Source organism: Lathamus discolor, chromosome Z, assembly GCF_037157495.1.
Source record: "Lathamus discolor isolate bLatDis1 chromosome Z, bLatDis1.hap1, whole genome shotgun sequence".
Lineage (NCBI taxonomy): Eukaryota > Metazoa > Chordata > Aves > Psittaciformes > Psittacidae > Lathamus > Lathamus discolor.
This window is the reverse complement of record NC_088909.1, coordinates 39,132,776-39,145,504: the sequence shown is the minus strand read 5'-3', so window position 1 is coordinate 39,145,504 and position 12,729 is coordinate 39,132,776. Positions and strand designations below refer to the sequence as shown.

General features: G+C 35.4%; 1 protein-coding gene across 1 annotated transcript in view; it reads left to right on the top strand.

Moving 5' to 3' along the window:
• FBXL17 (F-box and leucine rich repeat protein 17) overlaps positions 1 to 12,729 on the top strand; it is a 310,790-nt gene that overhangs the window by 204,095 nt on the left and 93,966 nt on the right. The window contains exon 7 of the mRNA XM_065662668.1: positions 955 to 1,031. Within this exon, the coding sequence (XP_065518740.1) occupies positions 955 to 1,031 (77 nt within the window). The remainder of the gene's footprint in view (positions 1 to 954; positions 1,032 to 12,729) is intronic.

Here is a 12,729-nt window from a genome sequence, read left to right as displayed (position 1 = left end):
AGTGCAACAAAAAGGTCTCTGAGGATGTAGCTGAATTTTGCAGAGGTTATGAGAAATTCAGAAATTGCTTTTTGTTGTGTTGGTTTTGACTTCTTTTTTTTTTCTCCCCACAATCATCCAGTAATTTAATTTTGTGTAAGGTAGGAGAAATTCTTATGATTTATCCTATAAAATACATTTTTTTAATCCCTCTATGTCATGTTAGCTGATGTAAATGAACAGTGGTGCATTTACGTGAATGTGACTGAAAATATATTTTATGAACTCTATTTTTGAGTGACACAGTATAAACAATGTGGTTTAAAAAATAACATAGACTCCGTCATAAGTATATAATAAGGTCCTATTTCAGTAAGCCATTTGTTACATTAATTAATTCATAATAATTTTCTTGCTTGCAAGAAATCAAAGCAGATTAACAAAAAAAAAGTTAGGTGTTGCAGTTGTGACAAGGCAAACAAATGAGCTTTCTCCTCATCTATACAAGCTTCTCTAGCAACATACTGGAACACTAGTGGCATGTAGCATTTCATGACCTGATGACTTCTGCAAAAATCACTGAGAAAATACAAACATGAATTTAAAATTACATATTCTTAATTTTTGTCCTCATAACTGTGAATTTATAGTTCTTCCCTAGGAAAAAAACTCTCAAAGCTTAAATCTTGCAATGTAATTTTCCCAAACTTACACAATAATAAAGAAGTGAAATTCACATTTGTATTATTTTCCGAATGACTTGTCTATATATGTTTCAAGCAACTCACATGTTTAAAGACTTATGGGAATATTGATATTAAAGCATTCAATATATGCATTTTCAATGAATTCTGTGGAACAATTCACAAAATGAAGAAATTGAGACACAGTACATTACACCTGTGGATTGTGCTCTTGCTATTTAAAAATGACCTACTGTCTTTTAACTGTGATATTACTGTATGTGTCTTCCAGATGTGTGGAGGTGATTGCCAAAGAAGGCCGGAATCTGAAAGAGCTGTATTTAGTATCCTGTAAGATCACTGACTATGGTATGTAATGTACCTATATGTTTGTTTTGTGAAGATTGAGCTCTACAGGTTTTTCACAGGGACTGTTATAAAAGTGTTGGAAATATATATATGAAAATTTTCAAAACCTTTATCCACAACAATAGGAAAAGTACAAGAAGTTTTTGATATATTTTGAAATGGAATTTTTTTAGAATTGACAGTTACTGGGTAGGCTGGATAGAGTGCTCTTTGAATTGTCCTAGAGTCTGGGAGAGCGCTTGAGAGAAAATAAAAAAATGCATGTGCATTTCTAGGTGCTGTAGAAGCGTAAGTAAGCAACTATGCCTGTTGTAGGCCATAGAATTGAATAATCTGGATGATACCTTAAGAAAGCTGTCACAATATAAATAGAAAGGAACATCTTAGAAATTGGGCTTTCTGTCTCATAGGCCAGATAGAGAAACAGAATTCATACTTAAAATTGGAAAACTTCTTAGCACTTGACTGTGTTTGCAGAAGCTGCTTTGGTTTATCTTGTTCTTTTGTTTTTGGGTTTTTTTTTTTCAAATAAGATACTGACCTCAAATTAGACACTTATTTCTGCATTAAGGCCAAATTCTCAAACATCTATCTCCCGTTTTCATGTTTACTTTTCAGTAGGATTTGCAAACTGTACCTTTGAGATGTACCTCTTATGTTTTACAAGTATTTTTTCTCATTCACCTTTTTATTTTTAGTTTTTACTCTGTAGCATTTATAAAGAATTGCTGTGTCAAAGTGGCAAATTACCTTTCCAGTGGTCACAATTTTTTTTTTTTTTATTTTCCTCTATGTTTTATTTTCCCCTTCAGATTTTGCACTTTGCTAGGGTTTGCACAGGTGCATTCAAGAGTATGTTGGTCTGCAGAGTTCAGCTCATCTCATGTCCACAGTATTTGAACATGAGTTCACAATGCAGCTGTAGCAGTTGTGGGAGCTTTGGGGCATGGCAGAGGAGAAAGGAGCGTGGGCTTATACCGCCATTTTCTCTGGTCTGCAGTTGTTTGTGCTTCAATGTGCAGAACAGATCTTGCCAAGTTGAAAATACGGATTTTCTTGGCTTGATAACACTTGCTTAAAGTGTATCCCTGAATTTGTGAAACAGGAACTGCCTGCTGGAAATTCAGGGAAGGGGATTGTCTGTAGAACACAAAGTGACCATGAAGGTGCTTCTCATCATTGCTGTAGGGTCAGAGCTGCAGGACTTCAGTTGGAAGTGTGACTGTCCTTTTGTGTATTATAGACCTACTATCTGTACTCATCCCTTATGACTTCGACAACCCATGTAGAAAGAATTATCATGGGAGTAATAGAATCGACGTCTTGAGAATCAGTAATTTCTCATTGGCTGCAGTTATTGAGAGAAAACCAGCATTTCTCCAAACATACACTGAGGAACTGAAGCAAAGAGACTGAGGATGAGTGAAGTCTTGCTTATGAGAGAATGGGAGGAGGGTAAAGGAAGTGGGGATTTCCAGATAAAAAGTGGGCTAGATTAAAAGTTTGTTTCACATAGTGAATGAGTGGAGAGATTATATTTAGAGTTTGGATGATAAGCTTGGAAACCAGAGTCACCCAGCCTGAGCTTCTGTTGGTTTCTGTGGACTATGGTTCAGCCAGATACTGAGACTGTGAGAACTTTCTCAGTTGACAGTGTTGATAGTAGGGTTTACTGTGTACTTGAAAATTTACTTAAGCTGATAAGGATCAGTTAGACATCCAGCAAAACAGCTGTGATACTGATACATTATTAAGACTAATTGATTATCATTATAATCTTCAGCATATCTCAGCATGCCAGCCTGACAAATATATTCGTCTGCTTGTGATATCTTGAGCTGAAAATGCAAAATAAACTATAGTAAAGTAGAATTATGAGCATAATTTATGCTTTGTAAGGAAGTCAAAACTTTGCCTTAGATTAAAAATGCAATAGCAAGTGAACATTAACTAACAAGAATGTTCTAGGGTGGAGCCACGCTTCACCCTTTCCGTTTCTACCTTTTTCGTTTCCTGGTACTTCAGTGGAAGACTTCCCACTTTCGTCTGTGGTGCTGTTAAGTTAAAAAGTGAGCTCCTTACAGTGCTGTGAGCTCAGTTTGTTGTTGAAGTTCCTTTATCAAAGAAGCTGCCTCTTTTTTACAATGGGAAAAGGGCAGTTTAAGTTGTAGCTGTGCACATTTTCACTGGATTTTTAGAACATACCTAGAGCTGGTAACCAGATTTCTTGCAGCTTGATGGAGTACAGATGTAGGGTTATAAAGCCCTCTTTGAAACTGTTCAAACTGTGGGACAAGAGGTCAAACTGCTTAGCAATTCATCTGGAAAAAAATAAGTAATATTGCTGATTTCCAACAAAATTTGTAAACATTTGAGACATTAATTAAGCAAAAATAATAATAACAATTGCTGTAAATAAAGAAAATAATTACAGCAAAAAACTGTTGTTGTCCTGCAATTAATACTATAGGTATGTATGTGTGAGGTAATTTCATGTAGTCTAGTGAAGACTACAAAGTGTGAACTTTGTCATTTTATTCATTCCATTTATTTTCCAATTTCTACAATAAGACAGTATGCCAAATGACCACACATACAATTATTATTTTTAAAACACACTAAAATACTATGTTCTATTTTGAAGCCTAAAATGTTAATTAAAAATTGCTACACTCTGTTAATACAGCCATGCACAGCACTACTTTCTCTGACATTTTGCTAGCCAGAAAGATATTACATTACACAAAAATATGGACAGAAGAAGATTCAAATGGGAATTCGAGTATGCGTACATACTAAAAGCTGTTAACTTGTAAAAAAAGAAAAAATTTGCTCTATTTCAAGTTACATTACAAAATAGTTAATTTTGTAATTTTTTTTATATACAAGAAAGTGCATTTTGCTTACTTCTGAAAAAAAATGTAGAATTGTATCTCTATGCTTCTCCAGCATAATTTTCTAAAAATCTGTTTTTAATTAATGATGTTTGTGACAATGTAACACGAATGCTACAGTGTAACAACTAGGATGCTGAAAAGGAGTTTTAAAGTTTCTTTACATCGAGAATATTGATAAAAAAATTATCACTAAAATTTACCTAGACTGACAGGAGAGACTGAATTAGTATTGGAGATAAACACCTGTTTGCCCAAGAACAGAGACAGAAGCTGACATTAGTTCCTCGTGTAATTTTGCCCTTTTGTTAAACAATCATGAATTAAGCATGGATTTTCAGTGTTATCTTTGAATTTCCTGCCTTTTGTTGATTTGTGTCACAGCCTTAAGTTTACTTAAACATAGGGGGGTTTGTATTTAAGCTTTTAGTAAGAATTAGTAAGAAAGCTAGGCTTTCTCAGCTGTGGGGAGACTGTGTGTCAAATGAATTAGGTTGATGTGAGGATGTATAGTAGTGGGCTAGGGCAGCAAGCACACACAGAATTGTGTAACTGTCTTTTCGATTTTATGCTCTAGTTCTGGGTTTTATTGATATCCTTAATGCTGGGAATTTGTTTTAGGTAAATTATTACTTACAAACTTTGTAAAGGTGCAGAGTGCTAGGTACTCTGAAATACAGAAATGAGATTTTCTCTTCAAAGATGAAAGGGTTTGATTAAACTAGCCTGGGAAAGAGGACTACATGTTTTAGGGGTTTGATTTTGTAGAAATGTTAAGTGTGAATTTACTAAGAATTACTCTAAAACTGCATTCTTACTGGTAGTGCAGGATAATAGTCTCTAGTGCTTTACTTCCACTTTAGAAAAGTAGACAGATCAATGGGTTTTGTTTGTATGTGCAGAAAGTAATTTAAAAAGGAAAAAGAATAAAGACTTTTGCAAAAAGTTTGAAAGTGTTAGAAATCAGCACTTTGTACAGCTGTGCCATGACAAATCACTTCAGAAATTTATGAAAAACCAAAGTACTCAAACTGCCATTAGTAGGAGTGTGGTTAGCACAGTTTGGGAAATATGTTTTTCTTGTAATGATTCCTGTCAAGCAACCTGCAGAAGATGACAATTGTCTCAATAGCTGTCTTGTAGAATTTCATTACCTAGTAGTTCTGGATTTTACCTAACTTGGAAAGCCCCTGTTTCTAGCTGTAAAGTAATTGCACAAAGCTTTTCAGATTAAATGCTTGGCGAGGGACTCAACATGAACTGTTGTATTTTGCTGATACCTTTAAGATTCTGAATATTGAAAAAGAGCTCTCTGGATATGTACCCTTTTTGTTTCCTAAAATTGTAAGTATTCCTTTTTCATATTGCCTCTTTTCACCATTTCCTGGTCTATTTAGTGTCTCTGAGGACACATGATTTTTTTAAAAGGTTTTTCTTCTATGAAGATATTTGCTGAGGCAAAAACCGAGTTTCAGCAAACTATGATTGAATTATAGTTTTTATTTTAAAATGTTATAGATGGGGCATAGCTGTTAGAAGTAGATGTCTGGAGGAATAAGAGTGTTTACACATAGTCAAAGCCAGGTGTCACAAAACATAGCTGTAAGTTGCATTTTTTCTTTATAACTGCATTATGGACTCTTTTCTGAGAAGTGAGATACAGCTAACAATGTTAAAATACTTTTCTGAGATGCTGTTAAATTCTGATGTTTTAATATGTAGGCTACATGTGCTTTCAATTTTAAAATAGAGTATTTTAATTTATCAGGGGATCGGATCTGCCTACCGAATAATGCAGATAAATCTCATGAGAATTGCTTGAGTTTTCAATTTAGCATTTGTCATGTAAATCATGAAGGATAAGCACAGGGTGGGTATTTCCTGACAAAAGAATGTTTCATTTCTGCTTCTCAGTTGGATTAGCAAATCTCTGTAATGCTTGATCTCGCTATTTCTTTCCTAATGTTAGCCTTTTAAAATCTGTTTTTAAAACACCGTATGTTTTGCAAAGTGTTACTCAGAAAGGAAATAAATTTTTGTGGGATAAATGGAGCACTTATGGATGGACAGAATGGATCAGGTAGTAAATACGTATTTGAGTTAAAAAGATTTCGTCCTCACACATTACTAGTTTGCCTTCATGCTCACACATTGTTGGCTTGCAACCTCTTTCTCAATTGATATCATTTAAATAAATACAGCTTTCATTTTCTCTTTCAAAATTGTTTTCAATTGCTGTGATACTGAATTCCAAGTTTCCCTTCTTCTCTGAATCAATCTTCTGCCTATTGTGTTTTTTATTACGCTGTGTATTTCTTTCTCTTTTGTACTCTTGTAATGACCTAATGCATGCAAAGAGCGATCAACACTGAGAACAATGTTTATGCTTATACGCAAGTGTACATATAATCTTATAAGGACGAGGGCTTATGTTACCTTCTTTCGTGGTTATATATTATGTTTATATATTTACATTTTTGTGTGTATAAAAGGGTGGTATTATATTACCTAATTACCTTATATATTTATTGCTATATATGTATGAAAGAAAAAGTACATATATATTGCTTTCTTGTAAACTTCTTTCATTTCCACATAAGCATTTTATCTCTACTTTTTGTTCTGTTACTTAATTGTTCAGAAACCTGAACTCACTGCGGTAAGTCAGCAGTATTGTTGATGTGTAGTGCCAAATTTTTAAGTTCTTTGCTTAATTTTAAGGTTCCTTTTCTATGGATAGGCTGCAACTTTAGTTCCAGTAGACTGTAAGTATTAATAACCTGGAGAATAAGTAGGTAGCAAGCAATCTATACCCTGTTGTATATATTATTGATACTTAACTTCCTTTCACAAAATTTTTATATTCCTTTAATACTGTTGTTTCAGTTTGAAGTACTTGTGCTTAAAGAGCCTTGCAGGTATTTACATGAAACTTTATTTCCATAAGGGATCCTGATGACACTGAAACCAAGATTTTTGTTAATGTAATGAAATTTAGCTGTATGCTTTCTATTTTGGGATTGGAACCCTATTGCAGGACATCTCCTTTAGTTCTGTTAAGAGTGTTCAGAATAACAACTTCAGTCACCTGTCTGGAGTTTTCAGTAGAAATTGTTAATAGAAAAAGTCAAATGAAAACTTTATCAGAAGTAATCCCTGAAGCAGAAAGAGCCCTTGAACAGTCTGTCATCACCATATATAATTCATAACTATCAAAACTCAAGTTTTCTTCGAGTTCTATCAGTATTCCCAGTGTCATGAAAATTCCATGCAGTGTTCTTTAAAAGTTGATTTGAGATACCACTGTGCGTCTTTAAGACCCATACAGTGAGATAAATTACTGCAATAGCATATTTCTCAAATAACAGGTAGCTGCAAATCCTTTTTGCTACAATATATAATAAAGGATTGTGCCTTTGAGCAACGAGATGAGACAAACTTCCAAACTATTTTTTGTCATGCTAGAAGGACTGTTGCACCCTTTAACCTGTACACTTAAAAATAATGTAGTATAATAGCCAGTTGGAGGAAGCTGGATGAAGATGTATTTTGAATCACCAAGATGAACAGAGCAGAAGCCTATAATCTGTACACTACTTGTTCCTAGTAGGTTGTTCTAAATATGAAAAATGGAGATGTGTTGTACTTTAGGTTTGGATTGTCTTGTAGAGAGATCCACAGGTAGCATGTTTTTAATTTAATTTCTTCTGTGGGAAACGTGGTTGCTTGGATTATTATTTCAATTTTTCAGTGACAAACTTAGCAGTAGTTTTATCAATCATAATTGAAAGTTTAATTTTGAGCTTTTTTATCTCTAGAAAGAGGTGCTTCATTTAATCTTTGGAAAAAATGTGCCTTGTTTCTGAGTACCAAAACACAAACTATATTTCTGATAAAACAAAAATTGAAATGGCCACAACCTCTTCCTATGTTGCCAGAAATACTTTTCCAGGTTCTTATGTATTCATTTGCTATACTTACTGTGTTAGGAAACTATATTAAGATACTGACCTTTCATTTGACCCATGACCCGGCTTCTGTTCTCCTGTGATATTTGTATTTCCTTTTTTTTATGACCTTTAAAAAAATGATATAAAACTTTTATTTCTTCAGTGCACATATTAACCCCTATATTGAAAACAGTGTGCTAGGTGCCTCTTCAGTGAGCTACTGCACAGCAAAAATATTTTTGAAATTATTATCTCTAAAAACTTACTTTTTTCAGTGAGAACAAATTATCACATGTAAACTATAATTGTGATCATATTATGAACATGAGGATCATTGCAATTTGGTTTTGTATTTTGATAAAAAAACCCTCAAACTACCAAAGAAATGGATTGTCATTTTACATTTTTGTCTTGCCTTTCATTTCAAACAGTATCTGTTAATTTCAGAGTGCAATGCAGAATGCCATTACCAACAGAACATTTGATTTTCAGTCAGATATAGATTTACTTGATAAAACCAACAGTTGAGCTTGTATTTATCATGAATCTATTTCTGGCTTGGTTAGAATATAGTTTAATTTAAATGTTTAAAACATTTAGTATTTTGTGACAAACACCAATAATGACTCACATTAACACGCTCTTGCTATAGTCCAACTTTATATTTAAGTCATTGAACTTTTGAATGCATACAAAATTTGCCTCTTAATCACTTTATTTGTTGAGTAGCAGTTACCAGTATACTTCAAAAAATCCATACCTTAACTGTATTTAAAATTATTCTTATATATAGTATTAGTCTCAGTGGGGATTATTTAAGGGTCCTTCTCATAATTCTAAATTTAAAAGCAGCATTTATATTTTTCTTAAGTGAGAGAAATCATTTATTTCTTCTAAATTCTAGGAGTCAGTTTTATGGTCCCCTTTTCAATTCACTAAAGAATATATTTTAACAAATTGCATTTTAAAATTAGCATGTTACTTCAGTGTTGCACAAGTAAAAGTGGTTATTTTCTTACAGAAGCATCTGTAAGGGAAAAATCTATTCAGAGTGCTTAAATATGGTAACTGTTGCTTAAACTTCGTAGAAATAAGGCACTTGTTTCAATATGATTACTGAAACTTAGTTTTTAAAAATACTGTTTTCTGGTACTGGGTTTGCCTTTCGGTATTCTGTTTTGTCTAGTTGTTGAGTTCCAGTAATACTCAGATTACTGAAAGGAAGGCTCATTTTGGCCATAATCTGAGTGTCTGCCTGCCTTAAAAAAAAAAAAAAAGAGTACTTCATGGAGGTACTAATAATTCAATTATTTTGAATGCCTAAATTTGAAAAAGAAAATATTCTATCCTTATAATCAGTCCTGTAGCCCCAGAGGTTGTGCTAAGAGACTGAATACCTAGAAACAGTATTTTTCTTTAAATGCCTGAAAAAGCTGATTAAAATATTGATGTAGCTCACTGGAAAAGAAATAAAACCAAATGGTTAATACTACAGTAATGTGATAAATATTGGTTTAGAGCCTTTTTTTTTCTTTTTTCTTTATAAAAAAATAAAAATGCTTAATGAAAGCAGTTCATGTTTAAATGTTTCTAAGAGTGGAAAGGAGAATATGAAAACAAATTCTTAATCTGTTGCATCTCTGCATTGTGGCAAATTACCTAAGCTTCAGTATGCATATACATGAAGAGATCTGTTGTGTCTAAGTATGTCATCTGTGGCCCAGTATTTAAATATTAAGAAGTAGAGACTGTATCATTTTTTTATACATATTAGTTTGAAACATGAATTACGAGTCAACAGCAAAAACAGTAATAAAAACTCTAATAACATGGGGTTTTATCAACTTGTCTAAGAACAGAGGATGCATCCAAAATATATTGTAAGTTAGCTAAAATGGAATGAGTTGTACTTCTACTCAGCATTTCTTTATTTGTGGTGATTCTGGGTTAGCTTTGCAGTGACAAAAACATTTGATTTTTACCTCTGTGAGGAAGTATACAAAGATGTTCATGTTGTCTTTCTTAACTACAAACTCTTTCCACACCACATGACAACAGAGTGTCGAAACTGTTATGTCCATGATGTAGAGGACATGATTCACATAATAAATAATCTGGAAAGCAAATAATGATTGGGTTTTTACAAATCAATAAATTGACATCAAAATTTTAGTTCAGTCAAATTCAAATATTTGAACAGTTTTCTGTAAAAAAAAAAAATAGTCTCAAAGTAGCTTATAAATTAGGATTATAGTTCCTCATAAATCGACTGGGATTATTTTAACTTTCGAAATGTCAAGTATCTTTCCCAAAACGCTAACAAGATTACTTTATTTTCTGGTTCTCTTTTGTTTGGTGTTATTGCCCCAAATTTTTAGCTATACATACTGAAACATATTACTTCTAATTACAAGATGCCTAATACAGAAGCGTAGTAAAATATGTAAAAAATGTATAGGTGCAAGGTTATTAATACAAAGGAAAGAAATAAAAGTGGATAACAGGAATTCTTGAATAATGTAAGAAAACATTTTACAAATATATGATTTTTTTAAATATGCAATTTGGATTCTTCTCTTCATTTTTGTGCATATTTTATAACTGATAAATGAAATAACTTCCATGTCAACCTCCTTAGTTACCTTAAAAGATTATACAAATATTGGGCATGTTTGAGTATTACTGGCTGCATATAGTGATACAGTTTTTTAAAGTTCTAAAACTTTACAGTAATCTGAAGATATTGCTACTTTATATTTTTTGTCAAGGTGTTTTGTTGGGGTGATTTAAGCTTTTTAAATATAATGTATTTTATATATGATACAATTAAATTGTCTTTTAGGAACTCGGGAACTTTAGGAACTTAGTAGTTCTGCCATGTATGGATATTAGAATAAAGATGAAATGTAAAAGAAATTTTCCATACTGCCAAAATTTGAAAGCACTGAAATTGCAGCTTGTTTTGCATAAATCACTTTAATTTAAAGGTGTGGTAAAAACATCTCTCTCTGCTTCAAGGATATAAGCATACATATTCCTCAATTAAATCTGTATTCCTCCACCAGCAATAATAGCCTAGTGTCAAAATTACATTTACTGTAATTTTGTAAATTAGCAAAACATTTACTGTAAATTTGTAAAATGAACACTGTAGCTCATTTTTATTTGCATCAACTTAAATTGTAATAAACACCAACTAGGCAACAGTGCTAGCAGTTCACAATCCCTTACCTGTGTTTTTAGAGTACCTGAGTTAATGCAGCTTAAAAGGATTTTCTTAGTTTGACCATCTGTCGGGTATCTTGACTACTCAGTCACTGTCGTGGTTTAAACCCAACCACAAACCTCGTTTACTCACTCCCCCCACTTCTTGCCCTCCCCCTGCTCCTGGAGGGATGGAGAGGAGAATCGAAAAGAGTGCAACTCCCACAGGTTGAGATAAGAACAGTTTAGTAACTAAGGTATAACACAAACCACTACTGCTACCACCAATAATAATAATGGTAAAGGAAATAACAAGGGAAGAGAATACAACACCTCAGCACCAGCCAACAGATAATTTCCCCACTCCCCCCAGCTGAGTACCGACTGATACCTCCTCCAGCCCTGCAGTCCTAGCCCTTCTGGGTAACTCCCCGTTACATCCTGGGCATGATGTGCTGTGGTATGGAATACTTCTTTGATCAGTTTAGGTCAGGTGTCCTGTCTCTGCTTCCTCCCGGCCTCCCCTCCTCCCTGACAGAGCATGAGGCTCAGAAAGTTCTTGGCCAGACCAAACATTTGAGCAGCAACTGAAAACATCGGCGTTATCAGCTCTCTTCCCAGGCCAAAAAATGAAAATATAGCACTGCACTAGCTACTAAGAAGGAGACAAATGACTGCTACTGCTGAACCCAGGACAATATCCACCCCTTATTCCATGCCATTCACGTCATGTTCAGATCCCACATTTTCAATATACCATCACTCTCATCTCAGTACACTCTTAGTGCATGGACCAGTCCCTATAAAGCTGCTGAGTCCATTTGGTCCATGATGGCAGGCTCCATCTCTCGTAACAGTCTCTCAGAGCAGGAGAGGCTGTGTGCGGTGTTCACGCTCGTGAATAACTTGGGCAATAGTGTCCATTGCTAAGTCCACCCCCCGATCATGAGCCCATCTCTATGTTGATCTCTGCCCTGATGGCCTGAAGTGCCATGGGCCCACCAGGCTCAAAATAATTCACTGTCCCCTTCAGCAGTTTCTGCAGCTTGTTGCTGGGGACTCCATACAGCTGCCTTCCATCTCCGACGCTTCCAAAGCACTGGAGGGGCCCGGTGGACCAGATACTCGCTCGTACTGTCCCACACACCCTGCCACTCATGACTGTCCAGCCTTGGGGAAGATCTCTTGGTCCTCCCGTATTGTCATCTAACCCCAGACAAGAAGCAAACCTGACTCTGCTTAACTTCTGAGATCAGACAAAATGGTCATGGGTAGAACACACTCTGTGTGTGTGCCAACATGCTGATCCCCATCACAATCAGCAGGCAGGTCCGAAGGGTACCCACAGGCCGTTCAAACCCTTCAGAACTCTCAGATGACGCTGCTGTACTTGTCCCTGGGGCTGGTGCAGCTGCTGTGCCTGCCGGCTCTCCCACCACCAGCTTCTCTTTCCCTGGGTGCAGCTCTTCCTCCTCTGCCTTGCTGGGAAATGCCGCGTGGGCTCCTGCATCTTCCTGGGGCTCGGCGGGCGGCTGCCGGAGGACGCTCTCGGCCGCCGCGGGCCTGGGCTCGGCCGCAGGGCTGGGCTCGGCCGCAGGGCTGGGCTCCTCCGCGGGGCTCGGCTCCTCCGCGGGGCTCGGCTCCTCCGCG